The sequence below is a fragment of the Elaeis guineensis genome, chromosome 4, assembly GCF_000442705.2.
Source record: "Elaeis guineensis isolate ETL-2024a chromosome 4, EG11, whole genome shotgun sequence".
NCBI lineage: Eukaryota > Viridiplantae > Streptophyta > Magnoliopsida > Arecales > Arecaceae > Elaeis > Elaeis guineensis.
This window is the reverse complement of record NC_025996.2, coordinates 17,198,985-17,219,692: the sequence shown is the minus strand read 5'-3', so window position 1 is coordinate 17,219,692 and position 20,708 is coordinate 17,198,985. Positions and strand designations below refer to the sequence as shown.

Here is a 20,708-nt window from a genome sequence, read left to right as displayed (position 1 = left end):
TTGGAGAAAGGACTTTTGCTCACATTATATACTAGATAATCCATCGACGAAAAAAAAAAATATTGATAGGCATTGCCATTTTTCAAGTAAGAGGATACAATTTGCAGGCATATTATAAGGTCAAGCCTCAAATTTATTTGATGAACTAATCACCAGATGTTTACAGTAACCTTCCACAACCTAGAACCTATGTCGGCAATGGAAGTGTCTATTCCTTTTTTTTTTTTTTTTTTTTGTCACTTGCTCACCATAGAAAGTGCTTTCTGTTAAAACTCAATCTTGACAGGAACCCTTTCGAAGCATTTCTTGTAATTCCAACTGCTTAGGAACAACTAGTTCAGCTCCACACCCTGACATTGAGAAATATCTCTCAAGTACCATCTGCAAAAAGGCGATATAAAGCAGTGAACAAAGTGCAACACTAAAGAAATAATAAATTATAAATACATTATGCGTACCATGGCCGAATAGGCATCAATTTCCCTTGGCGAGCAGATCTCGTTAGGCCCCTGAAAGAGAAAATTTGTGAATTTCCACTTTGAGAACAGTCCAGAGCGGCATCTTCCATTTATATCATCTGATATTGTTATTGTGGCTTAGACAACCGTGATGAAAACATAAACTACTTCATACACAACTAACTGCGCTTACCACAGCAGCATCATGATCAGGATGCGTTTAACATCACATAAAGAAACAAAACTAGTATCCCTGTCAAACAAATGATTGGTTACGTCCTCTTTCATGAATCCTCTAAATAGTGATAAATGTGACATATTTTCATAGTACTGTTAACAGGATGAATTTTCTACATTTAATAAGACAAATGAACGGAACTAAGAAGTCAGTGAATTCTGTAGATGGAAGGTGTTGATGAAGCATCAGAACCTAATAACAGTGGAGCGAACATATATGATTCCAACACCATGTTCTAGAATAGAAAAGGATCTCCACCATCAGAAAGGTTTGCAGAGCAAATAAATACAAAATGATTCTAGAGTTTAATGGACTGCATGTTGGGAATACAGCATCGATTGTAGGTGGCGGTGATTTGGGGTGAGAGGATGAGGTGTTATCACACAAAAAAGGAATGAAAAAGGAAAAGAAATTATTAGCAAGATGCTAAAAGGACCTCATATTTTGATTATAAAATTAATGATCTAGATTGAGGTTTGATGATGAATAAATACAAAAGCTAGTAACTTTGTTGAGAACGACAGGAACTGTTTCCAAAAGCATGAATAGAACGGACATGTTAAGAGAGAAACTCTCATATCGGGCATAAATCATGGGCATCTATTCAAGTTGTGTTGAAATACTATGTGAGAAACTCACATGGTACTGTTTACAGGATGAATTGCTTAAATTTGATAAGGTAAATGCACGGCAGGTAACAGCTAGCCAATTCTTTAGATGGAAGATGCTGACAAAGCATCAGACCATAATAACAGTGAAGCAAACAAGTTTCAGGGTTCCAAAACTATGTTCTAGAATAGGAAAGGACCTCCACCACCAGAAAGTTTGCAGACCAAATAAATTTAAATGGCTGTAGACACTTGGGAATAGGGCACTAATTATAGGTGGCAGTGATTTGTCATACAAAGAATGTGCGGGCAAGTTTATTTAGTAGAAGACAAGAAAATCCAAATTAAGTTGTTTCCATAACCTTATTCACCACCATCAAGTCTGGTCCTCACTGATTGTGATGCGATGATGAGTTGATGTCACACAAAAAAGGGATGAAGAAAAGAAAAAAAAATTATTTGCAGGATGCTAAAAAGACCTCATATTTTGATCGTAAAATCAATGATCTAGTTTGAGTTTGATGATGAATGAATGAAGAAAAAGCTAGTAGTTTTGTGGAGAAAGACAGCAAAATGTTTCCATAAACATGAATACAAAGAATATGTTAAGAGAGGGACTCACACATCAATCATAAAATCAAGGGCATCTATTGAAGTTCCATGCTCGTCCTGCAAGTAGACTCTCCAACCCCTGCACCGCATAATCTGGAAATTAATACTCTATCTCATGCAAGTACAGGATTATTCAAGAACACTGAGTACACAACAAATTTTTTTTTCCTTTTTTTGAGCAAATACAATAGAGTTGCTTAAAAGCAGCTAGTAAGTCATATAATATTTGAGTTATCTGCAATGGAAGCTGTTGGAACAATTCAACCAACCTCCGATTCCGACTCTAAATCGACCTCATAGACACAAAATGCCAACTAACAATCAGTTGGCCGACCTACAGTCGGCTATCCTCAGCCATCGACCGACTTAGCCATGACAACTCGGCTAATCTTAGACCAATATCCATCGGCATATCAGAGTTACCGACCGATGCTCATTCGGATCTCCATGACTACTACCGATATACGATCATTATTACCGACATACAATCGGCTTACCTGAAACTACCAACGCAGGAAGCGCGTAATGGTCAGAACATGATCCGTGGCGGGTATAACTATTCACCCACGATCACATGATGCCGGAACGTACGGGACCCACGTGTCTAACCATTACAGACGGTTACCAACTACTCATCTATAAAAAAAGGTAAATGAACAACATTTGGTAAGGCAATTCTGGACTGATACTCTGCCATTTTGAATATTCTACCTGCTATTCACCACTCCCCATTGACTTAAGCATCGGAGGGTTTCCGCCGGACACAATTTTGATCAGTGTGGACATCTTTTGCAGATGCTCCTCTCTGACGACGGGCGCAACAGGGGATTGGCGCGCCAAAAAGGAGGACGGGATACGAGCAACCATGGCTAAGACCAAAGCTTAGCATTCAACGGGATCCGCGAGGCAATCTTTCCGCCAGGAAGATATTCCTCCTCCTCCCCTATTGGCAGAGCCCAGCTCTTCGCGTCTTGTAGTCACTACGGATGCACAAATTGCTGCCTTGATGCAGCAAATGAAGGTGTTAACGGAGGCAGTTTACAGTCTCTAACAACAACAAACACAACAGCAGCAGCGACCGTCGGTGGAGGAGCCGGTGGCTCATTTAGTGCTGTCTAGACATAGTTGTCGTCCTCCATGGCATTCACCCTCTTCATCTTCAGAACAACAGCCGTCTCGGCATTCTCACCGAGTCGAGCAACCACGTTCTCGGCATTCTCGTCACACCGTCCATCCTTCGCAGCGATCTCCTTCTCCTTCCCATGTACATAGTATCAAGAAGGAGAAAAGGCCGCGTGAACCTTCTCCTTTTTCATCCTCAAATTTTTCGAGGGACTTTACCCTCAGATTATCTCAGCAACGGCGGCTCGATGACTACGAGCGCAAATTCAAAGAGATCGACCGCCAACTTGCCTGACTTCAGATGAAAGGTCGGAATTCTTCCAGCGACTACGACTTCCACATTGCCCAACCTCTCTCTCAGTGCATCCTAGACGAATCGATTCCATCTCGGCTTAAGATGCTGCAGATAGAGCCATATGATGGCTCCACCGATCCAATTGATCACCTAAAAGCTACAAGGCTCTCATGATGATCCAGAGGGCAACCGACGTCCTCCTATGCATTGACTTCCCGATGACTATTCGGAAGGCTGCTCGAGTCTGGTACTCTGGACTGCAGTCAGGGAGAATAAACTTTTTTGAGCAGTTCGAACATTCTTTCGTGGCCCATTTCAGCACCAGCCGAAAGATGCCGCAGACCTCAGACAGTCTCTTCTCCATAAAGCAAGGTGAGACAGAGACGTTGAGAGATTTTGTGGCTCGCTTCAATGCGGCCATAATTGAGGTCAGGGACCTCAATGAAGATATGACCATATCGGCTATGAAGAGGGGTCTGAGGAAATCCAGATTTATCTACTCTCTGGACAAGACTCTCCTCCGGATCTATACTGAACTTTTGGAGCACGCATACAAGTATATCCGCACGGATGAGGATGCTTCTGACCGGCATCAAATAGAAGAAAAAAGTCAAAAAAAGAAGTAGAAAAAAAGTGAAACCCCGACCGAACCAAATTGGTCAATTTGCCAATAAGCGAGCTTCACCTCAACGACGGAGTCCAAAGCCAAACAACTATGGCAGGTATGACTCCTATACTCCTCTTTCTGCTCTCCATGTGCAGATCTTGATGGAGATCGAAGGAGAGGAGTATCTTCGACACCCTCCATCGATGAAAAAGCCACTGAGGAGCCGTGATAGGAAGAAGTACTGTCGGTTTCATCGTGATCACAGTCACGATATCGAATAGTGCATTCAATTCAGGAACGAGATAGAGGTCCTGATTCGACGTGGTTATCTCAAAAAATTTTGAGGAGATTGCCCGACTCAACCTCCTACCGACCAACAGTCTCAGTCACAATCTGAGAAAATGATCAACAATCGACCAACGACGAGAGTAATTAATATGATCTCTGGGCGACCGAAGGACCGAAGTGCAACTTTCGAAGAAGAGTCGACGAAGAAACGACGACTTGATAATGTAATTTTTTTTTCAGAAGATGATATCCGGGGAATACAAACTTTCCATGATGATGCTGTCGTTGTCTCAACGATGATGGCAAATTATGATGTAAAAAAAATTTTAGTTGATAATGAAAACTCAACTGATGTTCTTTTTTACTCGATTTTCTTCCGAATACGATTACCGACTGATCGACTCAGAAGAATCTCGACGTCATTAGTCGGTTTCACTGGAGATGCAATTACCGTGGAAGGAGAAATTACTCTCCCGCTAACCGTGGGAACAGATCCACAACAAAGTACTACTCTCCTGACATTTACAGTCGTCCAAGTTCCATCGGCTTATAATGCCATACTTGGACGATCTGAACTTAATGCTCTGAGAGCAGTAGTTTCAACATATCATTTACTGATCCGATTTTTAACAAAAAATGAAATCAGAAAAATACGTGGAGATCAACAACTTGCTCGACGTTGCTTCCTGATCTCTACAAAGAATAATTGATCTGAAGACTCTTTGTCCGTTGATAAATTAGACCAAAGAGAAAATGAAGAAAGGAATGAACCAGCCGAGCAACTGATTTCCATCCCGCTAAAAGAAGAAGATCCTGAGAAGACTGTTCAAATTGGATCGCAGTTGTTTAATCCGGAGTGACAACAACTGGTAAATCGACTAAGAGCAAACGTCGATATTTTTACTTGGTTGGCAACGGATATACCAAGAATTCCTCCAGAAGTAATAATCCACTGGCTGAATATTGATCCTAAAGTTAGGCCGGTGAGACAAAAGAAAAGATCTTTTGCTCCTGAAAGATAGAAGGTCATCGACGAAGAGATCGACAAGCTCCTCGTAGCTGGCTTCATTAGAGAAGCTAATTATCCCGATTGGCTCGTCAATGTAGTGATGGTAAGAAAAACCAATGATAAATGGAGAATCTGCATTGACTATACAAATCTAAATGAAGCTTGTTCGAAGGATAGTTTTCTTTTGCCAAAGATTGACTAAGTAGTTGATGCAACTTCGGAACACCGACTCTTAAGCTTAATGAATACCTTTGTGGGCTATAATCAGATTCGGATGGCACCCAAAAATGAGGAACACACTGCCTTTATAACCGACAAAGGCATCTATTGTTACAAAATAATGCCGTTCGGTTTAAAAAATGCTGGAGCAACTTATCAACGGCTAGTCAACAAAATATTCAAAGCATAAATTGGCCAAAATATGAAAGTCTACGTGGATGATATGTTGATGAAAAGCTCCCAAACTTCTGATCATGTTCGGAGTTTGGAGGAAGCCTTCGGCACACTTCGACGACATCAAATGAAACTGAATCCGACTAAGTGTGCATTCGGAGTAATTTTTGAAATTTTTTTTTGATTTCTTGTGTCACAACGAGGAATTGAAGCCAATTCTGAGAAAATAAAGGCTATCATCAATATGAAGCTTCAAAAAAGAGATACAACAACTTAATGGAAGGATCATCGCACTAAGTCAATTTATCTTAAGGTCGGCGGAAAGATGTTTACCCTTCTTCAAGATCCTGAGACAAGCAAAAGACTTCTCATAGTCGGACGAGTACCGACAATCTTTTTTCGAAGATCTAAAAAGATATCTGGCATCTCCACCACTACTTACAAAATCGAAGGTGGGAGAAATTTTGTATCTCTATTTGGCGACTTTGACGGAGGCAGTTAGTTCAGTACTCGTCCAGGAGGATGAAAACCGAATTCAACGATTTATTTACTACACTAGCAAAGTGCTTCATAATGCCGAAATAAGATATTCAACGGCGGAGAAGATGATCTACGCTTTAATCATATTATCACAGCGGCTTCATCTATACTTCCAAGCACACCCTATTGTTGTCTTGATGGATTAGCCATTGAAGGCGATTTTATACCGACCTGATACTTCAGGTCAAATGGCAAAGTGAGGAATGAAACTCAGCGAGTTTGATATTCAATATCATCCACGTCCATCGATGAAGGCACAAGATTTGGCCGATTTCGTCGCCGAGTGTACCATACCTGACAATAATCCTGAGGATGAATCCAACAATAAAATAAAGCAAGTTGAAACTCTCGAGCCCGACTTAAAATAGGTGTGGGTGCTACATATTAATGGAGCATCCAACGCATAAGGCAGTGGAGTCGTTCTCATCCTCACCAATTTCGAAGGGATTGTAATTAAATATGCCTTTTGATTTAATTTTAAAGCTTCAAATAATCAAGTCGAGTACGAAGCTTTCTTAGCCGACTTGAAAATTGCCAAAGAACTTGACATAGAGAACCTAAAAGTTTTCACCGACTCAGTTGATTAGCGGACAAGTCAAGGGCGAGTTTGAAGCTCGAGACCTCGTTATGATGAAGTATCTTCAGAAAGTGAAAGATCTTACAACAACTTTAAAATATTTTGAGATCTCTTATATTTCAAGAACGGAGAATGCTCGAGCTGATGCACTTTCTCGACTTGCAACTACTTCATTCAACTTGCTGGATCGGATGTTCATCGAATGTCTCGAACAGCCGAGTATTGACAAAGTCGAAGAAGTGCTACAAGTCAATGACGAGCCAAGCTGGATGGACTTGATTGTCCAGTACTGACTGATGGAACTCTACCTGCGATCTTTCAAAAGCCAAATGACTAAGATGGATGACCTCACAATATATTTTAATAAATGGATAATTCTATAAAAGGTCATTCTCTCTTTCCTTACTGAAGTGTTTGAGACCAGCGGATGCTGACTATGCACTCCGAGAAGTTCACCAAAGAATTTATGAAAATCACTTGGGGGGCAAATCTTTGACTTATAAAGTCTTACGACAAGAATATTATTGACCCACCATGAAAAAAGATGCAGTTGGACTTGTCCGAAGATGTGAATCATGCCAAAAGTATGCTAATATACAACATCAACCGGCCAGTCAGCTGATATCAATTGTTGCACCATGGTCCTTCGCACAATGGGGAATCGATATGTCGATCCTTTCCCTCCGGTATCTGGTCAGAGAAAGTTCATTGTAGTTGCTATCGATTACTTCACCAAGTGGGTAGAAATTGAACCTTTGGCACAGATCACTGAAAGTAAGATGAAAGACTTCGTTCAGAAGTCAATTATATGCAGATTCGGTCTACCACACACCATCATCATCGACAATGGTCGACAATTCGACAATCAGAACTTTAAAGAGTTCTGTATGAAATTTCATATTATGCACAAACTCACATCAGTCGATCATCCACAATCTAACGATGAGGTGGAGGTAACCAACCAAACAATTCTATATGATCTCAAGATCAGATTGAATGAAGCTAAAGGCCTCTGGGTGAAAGAACTGTATCCAATCTTATGGGCATATCGGACAACTCGTATACCGACGGAAGAATCGCCGTTCAACCTGACCTATGGAACAGAGCCAATGATTCCACTTGAGATCAGATTGCCATCAGCAAGAATGAAACAATATAATGAGCCAAGCAATTCAGAATGTCGAAGAGCCGATCTAGACTTACTTCCAAAAGTCCGACAGCAAGCTCAAGTTCGGAGCCCGATATTATAATACAAAAGTTAAGCTGAAGTTCTTTCGTATAGGAGATTTGGTCCTAAGAAAAGCAGAAGTTTTAAAACTTCTGGACTAGAAAAAATTATCTCCAAATTGGGAAGGACCCCACAGAATAACCGAAACACTTCGACCGGATGCATATCGACTAGAAACTCTTGATGGAACAATTATTCTTCGGACTTAGAATACTGATAATTTGAAGATATATTATCAATAAAGTTGTTCACATATACAATATTCAGAATGAAACATTGGAATTCAGAATCGTGAAAGCTTCAGTCAACTACATCTACAAAATGACATTAGGCCGATAAATAATCGATTAATTTTTACCGATCACATCTCGATTTTTCACTGTAAAAACTGACATACCGACAATATTTCAATTTTTCTATTGTAAAAACTGACTCCAGTCGATTGACTATTTATGCCGATTTAGTTTTAACTAAGCAGAATATCTGCCGATTCAACCCCGATCGAATCGAAAATACACCGACTTGACTACGATCAGTCGAAGGATATTCGACTTACTACTATCTATCAAATATCTAAACATATCGATTTGATTACGGTCAGTCAAAAGATATTCGACTTATCACCATTTATCTAAATGCCTAAAAGGCGTATAAGGTATGTCAACTGACACTCGACTAATGGACAAATGCTACTATAATTATTATTGAACATCTGATTCACAAATGGATAATCGATTGTCCGACTATGATTCCACAATATTGAAAGTACAAATATGAAAAGAGAGTTTGTACATAGAAAATTTTTTCTTTTCATTCATTAAAGAGAAGGCTACAAAATTGGACCCAAGGTCCAATTACAAAATTTGTCTGATTACAAAAAGGAGAAAGAAAAATGTTACACCGATCATCAGTCCGTTTCTTCATCATCTTGCTCCGGTATAGTCTCGATAGTTGGAGCAGATCCTGATGCAGTTGGTGCATCTCCTTCAGTCGGTGCGGTACCCTCTTCAGTAGCCTCGTCTCCCGAACTAGGAAGAGCGACGCTGCTCAAGTCTAAGTGCGGAAATAATTTTCTGACCACATCTCGACCGTCCTCGTATCCGACACAGTAAGAAGTGAATCTGCCGTCGAGAATCTTCTCCTTGAATTCTTCCGAATCCTTGAAGTTCTCGATAGCCAGACTCAGGGCGCCTTTCGCCGACTCAGCTTCAACCTTCGCAGAGGCCAATTCTCTCCATGATGGCCCGATGCCTTCTGCGTTCCGCTTTCAGCTCCTCAATACATCCATCCCTCTCTCTTCGGAGCCGACTGATGGAGTGCTTCTTGCTCCTAATCCGAGATTCGACAGATATGATATTCTGATGAGCCGACTCAAGCTTGGCTCTAGAGCACTGTAGGTCGGCTGTCATACGGGAGATCTCTTCCTGAAGCTTCTTCTCCCGTTCAATTGCCGTCTGGAGTTGTTTGACCGCAGCAGTCTTTTCGACGTTGGCGGCCGCCACCTTATCCATCCATGATCGACGAAAGTCGATAATTTTTTGGTATCCGCTCTCTAAAGCATGCATATCGTGCGCCCAATAAAAAAAGAAAAACAAGTCAGATCAAAAAAAAAAGAGAAGAAATGTCGGAAAGTTATCCCAAGTATCATCGGATAAAAGGAAAAAAACATCTCGGACATCGTCCAATTCTTCCTGTTCTCCTTATCAGTCGGGAGAAGAGCAGCTTCGATGAGTCGTCTAGCCAATAATAGATTGGCCAGAGCCAACTCACCGAAGCCAACCCACCGACGGGGATTCGGATGTCGAAGAAGGTGGGAAGACCTGCGAACGACCCATCGTCGGCAGAGGTTGCCGGCGCCTTCCTCCGATCTCCAGTCGGCGGTCGTGCGCTTAAGACCGCCATGAAGTCATTGCTTGACTGCGCCCAAGACCGCTCCGCTGGGGGAACAACTAGCGCAGCAGCAGATTGTTCGGGTTCGGTCGTGATTGCTGATTCGGTCCGAACCCCCACTGATGGAGCCGCTGATGGTTCTGCCGTGGCCCCTTCGTCTCTCACCGTTCTGACTCCAACGGACGGTGCATCAGTTGGAGGAAGCATTGTCAGGGCCGACAACGCTAGGACTGGCTCGGGAGCTACCTCCGACGAAATGTCGGATTTCCTTGCCGGTACCAACGGGATGTCAACCTGACTCTTTTTCGACGGTCGGGAAGATCCAGCGTCAGTCGCTGCCCTCTTTTTGGCAGCATGCAGGCAGATGTCGACGGTCGAAACTCATGCCCTCATCTGCATAGCTGCAATCAAAAAAAGATCAGTACAGAATTTAAGAAACAAATAAAAAAAAAGTAAAGTGACCGACTATGTTATACCTAAAGAAGTTACCGAACTAAGTCTGATATCATTGAGAGCTTGTTCGGTCATCAGGTTTCGCTGCAGTAGAACTTCCATATCTTTCAGTCGGAGGAAGTCTTCCCAATCAACAGAATCCACCCGACTATTCTCGTTAGGGCCGGTTCTCAAATCGCTCCAACACGAAGGAAAGCCCCAAAGAGATGAAGAAGAAACAAAGAAAAATTCGTTCTTCCATCCATGAATGAATGATGAAAAATCGAAGATAAAAGAAGGATCTTTTCTCGAATTGAAAAATCACCAACCATTGGCCTTAGAGTGAGGATGGAGAACAAAGAAAGCCCGAAATAAAGGACGAAGATCAGTTGGGATAAGATGACATAACAAAGCAAAACTAATAATCATCCGGATAGAATTCGGAGCCAGCTGAGCAGGACAAAGACCGCAATAGTCAAGAAGATTTCGGACGAACTTTGAAATCAGAAATCAAAGATCGGCCTGAAGGTCCTCGACATAGAACGCAACCTGATCCGGAGGAGAAGAGTTCACTCGACCATTCGGACCAGAAGCGGAAAGCTGATATTGCTTCAGGATATAGTACTGTTCCCGGAGCCATTCAATATTGGGCCCAGATAAGGAAGAGATTTTCGTCTCCAGACCTGAAGGAAAATCATCGGCTGGATTCTCCGACCGACTATCTCGAGAAGATGAAGCCTTCTTACGTGCCATTGAAAATAAGAACCAAAAGAAAAAAAAAACCTTAAGAGAAGGAAAGGAAAACTCGATCTGGAGCTAAAGATGATGCAAGGAAGAAGAAAACTCGGAACGCTCCTAACACAGGGGCAGAACCTTCTGTCGCAGGGAAGAGTGATGAATGCAGAAGTAAAAAATCCAAATGAAATGACTTTATATATTTATGACCCCTCAACGATCCAGATGAAGTCACTCAAATCAGGATCTCTTCAGATGTCGACACGTGGCTACATCAAGACCAACTATTGATCGAACGGTTCGATGCACCTACTCCCAGATCATGCCACCTCACCATTATCTACGTGAATAACACCGAGCCATGACATCCAGACACATGGTCAAAATCTACTAGTCAGAATCAAATCGTCCGGATTTTCCGGATGTCAAATTATTTTTCCGAAACGACATCTCAATAATGATCTCACAGTTATCGAAATGACAAAATAGCTGGAAACTTCTCATATTTCAAAAATCATTAATGCCTACCGTCGAATCGAGGCTTGAGACAACACGTGACAAACTTCCTTCGTCCAACATGACAGATCACGTGACAACATGCATGTCCGACTATTTTGAACTTGGGAGTGAGGGGCAACTGTTGGGACAATTCAACCGACCCCCGATTCTGACTTTAAATCGACCTCATGGATACAAAATGCTGACTAACAATCAGTTGGTCAACCTACAGTTGGCTATCCTCAGCCATCGACCGACTTAGCCATGATAATTCAGCTAATCTTAGACCAATGATCATTGGCATATCAGAGTTATCGATCGATGCTCATTCGGATCTCCACAACTACTACCGACATACGATCATTATCACCGACATACAGTCGACTTATTTGAAACTGCCAGCGCAGGAAGTGCGTAATGACCAGAACATGATTAGTGGCGGGTATAACTACCCACCTCACGATCATATAATGCCGGAACGTGCGGGACCCATGTGTGTAACCATTACAGATGGTTACCAACAAATCATCTATAAAAAAAGGTAAATGAACAGCATTTGGTAAGACAATTCTGGACTGATACTCTGCTACTTTGAATATTCTATCTACTGTTCACCACTCCTCATTGATTTAAGTATCAGAGAGTCCCTGTCGGACACAATCCGATCAGTGCGGACTTTTTTTGTAGGTGCTCTTCTCCGGCGATGGACGCAATAAGAGATTGGCCGCAACAAAAGCCTAGGTTAAACAAGAGAATGATGTATCGAGATAGGTGAAAGAAGCTAGTTCAAGAATAATTTTGACAAGTGCAATGCTTTAAGGCATTCATCATTGCAGCGAGGACATTCCCAGTCTAGGATAGCATTTGAGCAACACTGCATCAAAGTGTTGAATAACACGAACGATATCTTGTATGGCATAAATGATCTCTTTATACCATGAAGCATTGCACTTTGAAAAAGAAAAAACTCATCATTCTGATCTCTATCAAAAGTTAAAAACACATGCAAGTTCCTGTAATTAATGTTTTGAGTACAGAGAGAGAGGAAAAAAAAAAAAAAACATGTCAAAACTACGCTCCAAAGAACTCTAAAGAGAGCTAAGATCCTGCAAAACAATAGGCTAACAGGGATGAGTGATTGAAGATATGATCAATAAAAAGGTCCCAAGTTCCGTCAAGAACTCTGTTTGGACCACATTTAAAGGCATCAGGGTTGCTCGGCATCACACATTTAGTCTTTTTTCTTCATTTCGTTGTTTCTTCTTATGAATGGTTTATGGATATCCATCGTTTTACCACTCGAAAAGAAACGGAAAGAAAATAATCATGGATAGAAAAAAGAAAAGGATATGAAAGTACGAATGCGTAAAAAAATTAACCATCACATCATTCACCTCTCTGCAGCTCGAACTGCAAGCCTTCCTGCCATGCTCCGGACCTTGTTTGACTGCGGTGTTTCCTTCCCATCACGGGACTTCGGAAGCCCGATTATAAATTCGTCGACCTCCTAGCCAAAACCATCAACAGAGAGGGAAGAAATCAGTACCAATTGCGAAACCTTTTCTTTTTTTTTTTTTTAATGAATTTGGACCTTCTGTTCGGCAATTTCAAGAAGGCGAAGCTCAAGCTTCTGGCCCCGCAGCTCCAATACCTAATTCAATCCAAATCAAACCCTAAAATTGGAGGGATAAAGCAAGAAGAAAGATCAAAACGAGGATTTGAGAGTGAGTACGGTGAGGGGGCGAGGGAAGAAGCCTTTGCTGAGGGCGAGGCCGGTGCGAGAAGCACCGAGGTCGACGCCGAGGCTGAAGCCGCCGGACCAGCTCGGGTCGCTCTTCCGGCGTCGCGCATTCGGCAGCAGCTCTGCTTCCAGTTCCGCCGCGGCTGCCTTTTGGGAGGAGGAGGAGCACGACGGCGGTGTCCAAACCCTAGCCCTAATCTTTCGAGCGGAAGAGAGCCGAGACTCTGTGCACGATAAGCTTATAGTTGGGCGGAGGAGGGGCGAAGGTGGAGGTCTTGCGAGCGTCCATGAGAGCCGATGTTGCATTTGCCGCCGGTAGTTGGGATAAGATACCGCAAGAGCCTAATGACACTAGTTTTGCCTTCCATCTGTGTACAGAAAAGACTAAAAGAGAGCGTGTTATTATGTTAAAAGGCTAACTAATGCTGATACATTGGTGCCACCCAGGGTTATTCGGATGGTGCCACTCATTCTGTCATTCACTATTTTGAATCTCTGTTTAGGGCAGTGGCAAGAGGACGAGGGCCCAACTCTGGCTGGAGTAGACCATTAAAGAGTGAGGATCCAAATCCGGAAAAAGTTATTATTGTGCTGATAATTATGTGAATCACAATTTTGAGTTATACCACGTTTAGCACTAACTAACCTCTTCTTAAGCTTAGGCTTTTTTAGGTTTATTTTTTATGGACATCCGATTTTCTTGAAACCCATGCATTTTATGTCCAAGAGGAGGTTCTGGTTGCGGTATATTGTGACCTAAATTGATTATCTCAACCAGGTGGTGGGAAATTTCTACATTATAAAATTCTTATTTCTCATTAAAAAGTGATTTTTTTGTATTACAGGTAGCACCATACGAATTTTAGTTTCGTAGCTTTTGCTTGTATCTCTTGCCGAAGATTTTTATCTTTTGAATTTTTTTTAATCCTTGTTTTCTCAAATCTAAGCAGTTTAAGCTAATTATTCAAACTGATTGACCATCCGATATAGCAGGGAGAAATTGGTATGATTTATAGGACTTATGTGATATAGAGGGTCGGGTTTATTTCTTCATTTTTTTTCTCATATTTCTTAAATTAAATGAGATTAGTTATAATGTTTTTGTATTGCTATTTTTAATACTTTCTAATGTATGAGGCTGAGATTATGAGATACTATAGTATGGAGTCACCGGGCTAAGCAGGATTAATGAGAGACCCAGACATTCTACTTTGTATAACAAAAATATGAAACAAGATATTCTTGGATAAACATGGTATTATATGAAGATATTCTTGAAAAAATTTGCAACCAAAAACAAAGCTCTCACTAATGTGATTAAGATATTGATGTCTTTATACGGTTTAAAATTTTGATCACTCAACAAGATAGAAAAGGCATGGTTTCAGCTTGATAGATTTTTCAATTAGCTTTGAGCAATGCCTTGATAGAAGATAAGTAATATAAGACCTTCCATGCGACATAATAAAGATTCAATGTCAGGATCCTCATCGCAATGAAGTGGGAGCAACCACTGAGAAGCTATTTATTTGCAAGCTTCCAGGAAATCAAGAACCACCCCTTTGAACTGCTGTAATGTTTCCACTTATTATGAGATTCTCTTACTCGACGTTCTTGTATCTGTACTTGTGTGCTCATTCATTAACTCAATGGATCTGGTTGGGCCACTACCTCCCCATTTTCTCCCACCCCCCACCCCCACCTTTGAATGGATTAGCGTTAGAGCTGCTTTAGAAGCAAAATTATATTTTGCAACTGATTTCATCTAAGCCTATTCAATGTCTATACTAGAACATAGTTACTATTTCAATATCATTTATTGCCATTGAAAAACTTCTCTCTTTTTTGGGAGGGGTTGGGGGGGTGGGTGTTGGGGAGGAGTGGGTTGTAAAATATCAAAAAAAAGAAAAATCCAGAAAAATTGCTGTTCATTATCTTAATAACTTGAGTTGCTTACTGACTTGGGATTTAATATTTATGCTATTCATCTAAACATAATGATTTTATATTCAAATTTTTAGACCTCTTGTATATACTTGATATATAGTACATCATTTATGTTATTTACTACCATTCTCTGTTATAATGGTTTATTATTATTATTTCTAATACCCTCCCATAGTTTGATATAAGAGCAAAGCTGGACAAATTACGGAATAGCAGATTTCGCTGGATGCTCGGTACGGCTTTGCGTCGGCTCGACCACCAGGCTTAGAAACAATCGCAGCAAGCCGAACGTTATAACATGCGGGCCCTACGCTAGCTTGGCCTCCGAGGTTTCTCTCGCACGTGAAGAACATCATTCACTGGTCCTGTCTCTGCCGGCCCCACCAACAGGGATTTCCTTTCTCTCCCCGCTGTCATTCTCTTCCGATACCTCCCAACGTTCCAAACGGCAATTTAAAATTCCTCACCCCATGACGATCCCCCGCTCTGCTCCAATCTCACTGCTACCATACAAAACACTAAACGCCATACTTCCTCCCATCTCATGTCTGCACTCCTTAGATGACCGTTGCCTCCCTTCACCTTTTCCTTCTCTCGTGCACTACCTATCACCCCTTGTTCCTAGGACTATGTGCATTGGGTTCTAAACTCTATAACCTAAAAGGGTCTCCTAAGAACAAAAGCAAGAAAAAGTCTTTGACCCTTTTAAAATCGAGCCCGCTTGGATAAAGGATCCGGCCTTTCCTCCCTAGCTTTCCTATCCTACTTTAATTCTAATTCTTTATAAATCTAAGTCAAATCATTTATGGACTTTGTTATATTTTTTGGTTACTCGTTGTCATAAAGTGAGCGAATGATTCAGGAGGGAATATGATCGAAGCTGCCGTTTTCAAACCAGACACTGCTCTGTGGACTGCATGGTCCACCCCGTGTCTTATCCTTGTATTTTTTGGGCCCCACGTTTGGCTGCCAGCTCAGCTTGCTAGCTCACAAAACTAGAAAAAGTATTGACCGTTGGGCCGGCCAACATGCCAAAAGAAATAAATGCCTGCCACTGGATGTTATCATTCTCTCAACGAGGCAACACCGTCAGCCGCAGCTTCATTCTCGTTTCCCATTTGGCACTTCCTTTACTCCCTTTAAATTCCTCTAGATCTTGGAGAGCTCATTATTTGCACCAAGAGTCACTTTACCTCCCTCTGTTACTCTTCCTCTCTCTTAAGATTCCTATTACCATCTTGTTCATCCATGGGAATTCTTGCCTCGCTCTTCCTCTTCACCTTCCTAGTTCTCGCACCACATACCAGTGCATGCGAGTCCAACTCCACCACCAAGAAGCACCATCACCACCACGTTGGGCCAACCGGCCAATACGCGCTCGTGGTCGACGCAAATGGCTCCGGTGATTTCTTATCTGTCCAAGAGGCTGTCGATTTTATACCAGAGAACAACAACAAGCGTGTTATTATACAGATAAATGCCGGCAGATACATGTAATAAATTCTTCATTGTTCTGCTTATTTCTTCCTTTTTTTTTTTTTCTTTCCGAAAACAAGCTCTTAGTTTGTTTGTGTTATCCTTGCAAATCTTTTCTTCCATGGTGGATTAGAGAGAAGGTGACCGTGGCAGCGACGAAACCATACATAACGTTCCAAGGTGCAGGGAGAGACATGACCGTGATCGAGTGGCATGACCGTGCCAGTGACAAAGGGCCTAGTGGGCAGCAGCTACGGACTTACAAAACAGCTTCAGTAACTGTTTTTGCTAATTATTTCATTGCTAGAAATATCAGTTTCAAGGTGAGTGACTCATATTCCCTGTTCTGATCATTGCTCTGCTTCGTCCGAGCGGCAAAGAGCGATAGGCTGAAGTTTGTTCGCGAGGACAGTAATTCTTGCCCCTACGTCTTCTTTCTTTTATGAAGGATCATGATTCCAGTTAGTGTCTTCTTTATTTTCTATTAAATTTCACAAGCGTGCTCCTAGTCGATGATAAGTGGAAAGCAAGCATATCTTGTTTAGATGAAAATGGCTAATAAGATTACTTGTTCACGCCACCTTGAACCACCAACAGAACTCAGCTCCAGCACCATTGCCAGGCATGGAAGGATGGCAAGCTGCAGCCTTCCGCATCTCAGGCGACAAGGCTTACTTTTCTGGCTGTGGCTTCTACGGCGCCCAGGACACACTCTGCGACGATGCCGGGCGGCATTACTTCGAGGATTGCTACATCGAGGGATCCATCGACTTCATCTTTGGCAATGGCAGATCCATGTACAAGGTATGTGAACCAACACCACATTCCCAATTATTAAGTTTCCAACAATCGGTTAATCATCTTGCTTTCAAGTCCTACAGTCTTTTGCGGTGCTGATGATGACCAAAGCATATTGCAGGATTGCCACCTCAACTCCATCGCACAAAGGTTTGGATCCATCGCAGCACAGAACAGGAACTCCCCCTGCGAGAAGACCGGCTTCGCCTTCGTGAACTGTAAGGTGACAGGCACAGGGAAGCTCTACGTGGGGCGCGCCATGGGGCAGTACTCCAGAATCGTCTTTGCCTACACCTACTTTGATGATGTGGTCATCCCAGGCGGGTGGGATGACTGGGACCACGCCAGCAACAAGAGCAAGTAAACTCCTCCTTTCATTCAGTATCATAGCTACTATGACAACTATAATCGGCTAACATTTTAACTCAAGAAGATTTAGTGTCCATCTTAGAGAAATAATAGAGCTCTGAGAGTTAAAGGGTCATCGACATTGATGAATAATCAGCATCCTTACTTTGTCTACCGCGTAGTCCTGAGTACTCTGTTTTGCCTTGGTTGCAGGACTGCCTTCTTTGGAGTCTACAAGTGCTGGGGTCCAGGTGTCGCAGCCGTTCGTGGTGTTGCATGGGCTCGAGAGCTTGATTATGAGACTGCGCACCCCTTCCTGGCCAAGAGCTTTGTCAATGGAAGGCACTGGCTCGGCCCCTCAGATTTCTGAGAACAGCCCTCTGATAAACTCCAAAGATTTGTTGTGCCGACACAATAAAGAAAACAGATCGACCGATGGAATAACAGATACACTTTGTAAGTTGTTTAACAACATCACACGGTATATAGATTCCCGTAATATCTATAGTTGTTAAATCATGCAATAAAATAACAGACTATTATTTGGTTCCACGGTATCCATCTGTTGGTTCTGAACAGTCCGACAATTGGATGTCGAGCTTTTCCTCTTTCGATGTTTTGTCACATGTTACAATGTAGCAAGCAACTCAAATGGGGCATTACAAACCCCGAAAAGACTACAAACTTGAAATATTAACATGGTTAAGTAAGCTACGCTGATAAAATTTTTCACGTGAAAGAATGGAAGAGGATACCAGACGTTAAAGTAAAAAACTTTTGTTCAACATCCCAAGGGAAGAAGAGCAAAAAGTTTGATAGACTGAGGGACGATGCCCAATTTACATTATACAACAATTGGATGCCGACTGGAGCATCTCCGGGGATCTGCAAATGAAAGGCACAAAGAGACCACATTAAAATTCACAAATATGCAATTCCAAAAGCAACACATGAAAATCCTAAGCAGATTGTTGGCAAAATAATGAGATGCATATCAAGTGACCCGTCTGAGACAAACATAAGATTTCATCAAGGACATGCATAATTGGTGATGTAAGGAGATGTTTTACAGCAATCCTGTATTAGTCAAAGCTCGGTGGTAGATGCAGAACATGGTCTATGGTCTATCTCTTTCAAATGGTTTGACCAACAAAAGTAACTTTGTTAAACTAATGTTGATATATACCCTGTCCTCTGATGTAACAGATATATTGGATGGCAATCGATCAGTCAAAACGATGCACAACAGCATAACTTGAGATATGAGCATTACTTCTAATCCAACTGATAATATTCAGATATTGATTCGTTAAGAATTTAGATGACTATAGTTCCCTCATCTAATTACCTATTAATCCTAATACATAATTTGCAACTATTACGTACAAAGTTCTTAAAAAAAAGCTAGCTCCACATACCCTAGCTTCAGACCTGTACAAGCCGTGTTGTGGTATAGAATGGAGGACATCATTAGTCCCATATTGGTTGTAAGTCGAAGACTTTGGCTTATATAGGAAGGGACATCCTTTTCACGTGAGGCACTTTTTGAAGGACAACCGTGAGGTCCATGGGTCAGAACGGACAATACCTCACGTGCCGAGCCATAATCCCTTGACCGCAATAATGGTACACCAAGTAGGGGGCCACCCTGCAACTGTGGGGCTCTTTCCGTTCGTACACCGATCTGTGGTAAAATAAGGAGGGCATCTTCCATCCATATACAAACTCCCCTTTGATTGGAGGGCTATGTTGTGGTGTAGAAAGGAGGACATCATTAGTCCCACATTGATAATGAATCAAAAGAGACTCTAGATTATACAGAAAGAGACCATTTTTCTCACGTGAGATATCTTTTGAAAGATAAAATCGTGAGGTCCATAGATCAGAATGAACAATACCTCACATGCCGAGCCATAAGCCTTTGGCCACAACAAGCCGCTTTTGGTATCTTCATGCTTTTCTAGTTCTCCAAACTGGAATCCACCTATGATTCATCAGGTCCCTCTGGCTTGTTCAAACCCATCTTAAAGGTGCTCCTACCGTAAAGGTGCTCCTCCTAACTTCTTCTACTTGCTTGAATCTAATTCTGCTCTTTCTAATAGAAATGCAGTTCAACACAAGCCTTCTACTTCCACAGCCTCTTTGAATCTCCATCGTGCATATTCATATCATCTCAACATGTTAAGTCAGTCCTTTAGAATGATGCCAGTATATATGCAACCCACAGAAATACAGGAGCAACGCACATGTCCAAGATCAAGAAAGAATCTTAATCTGATCTATGACACATATAAAAGTGGATATAAAAGGGAAAAAAAAAAAGGTGCATCACATTTCCATCCATAACCAATATCTAGGACCAGAAAGGTTTAGCCAGTACTTTAGAGCCTGTGTTATGGGTAAAAATATCCTAATATTTTATCAAGAAAAAGGCCAAAATAGATATTTTCTGGTGCTATGAACATGTATATTAGAATGCTATGTAGTCGGAATTTAGAATAGCACTCACATTTGGCCCAGATTGTTTAGATCAAGATCAGGAGCAAGCTCTTGAACAATATCATTGGGAGGTTGGCCACATTCCTGCATTTTCTGCATGAGATCAACAATCTTAGAGAAATTGTTAGGCTCATTGTCATAAACATCATTCAGCTTTAGTATGAGTTCATATTGGCAATGATAGTGATCGTATTCTTCCTGGGTCAATCTACTTTTGTGCTCCTCCAACCACTTTGGATATCTTTCTCCAATTTCCTTCATAGGTTCATGGAGAATATCCTTAGACAAAAGTTGTTGCATCATAGTTTCAACAATAGATTCCATGTCCTATATAACGGGAAAATCAATGTGTCAGAAACATGATAATTT

General features: G+C 41.6%; 3 protein-coding genes across 3 annotated transcripts; 1 reads left to right on the top strand and 2 right to left on the bottom strand.

Annotated features, from left to right (window-relative positions):
• Window positions 1-50: 50 nt before the first annotated feature.
• On the bottom strand, window positions 51-13,653 carry LOC140857176 (uncharacterized). The gene is given in 7 exon segments (XM_073255731.1): window positions 51-381; window positions 459-478; window positions 481-509; window positions 1,927-1,995; window positions 12,925-13,037; window positions 13,122-13,181; window positions 13,263-13,653. Coding segments are annotated over 7 exon segments (714 nt in total). The 5' UTR covers window positions 13,578-13,653; the 3' UTR covers window positions 51-273.
• Window positions 13,654-16,286: 2,633 nt separating this feature from the next.
• On the top strand, window positions 16,287-18,273 carry LOC105043638 (probable pectinesterase 68). The gene is made up of 5 exons (XM_010921263.4): window positions 16,287-16,711; window positions 16,828-17,017; window positions 17,292-17,498; window positions 17,614-17,852; window positions 18,054-18,273. Exons 1-5 carry the CDS (start codon window positions 16,467-16,469, stop codon window positions 18,208-18,210), a joined length of 1,038 nt encoding a protein of 345 aa, XP_010919565.1. The 5' UTR covers window positions 16,287-16,466; the 3' UTR covers window positions 18,211-18,273.
• A 132-nt stretch (window positions 18,274-18,405) lies between these two features.
• On the bottom strand, window positions 18,406-20,696 carry LOC140857177 (peroxisome biogenesis protein 19-2-like). Its single transcript, XM_073255732.1, has 2 exons — window positions 20,350-20,696; window positions 18,406-18,725 (listed from the first exon to the last, which is right to left on the bottom strand). Exons 1-2 carry the CDS (start codon window positions 20,661-20,663, stop codon window positions 18,680-18,682), a joined length of 360 nt encoding a protein of 119 aa, XP_073111833.1. The 5' UTR covers window positions 20,664-20,696; the 3' UTR covers window positions 18,406-18,679.
• Window positions 20,697-20,708: the final 12 nt, after the last annotated feature.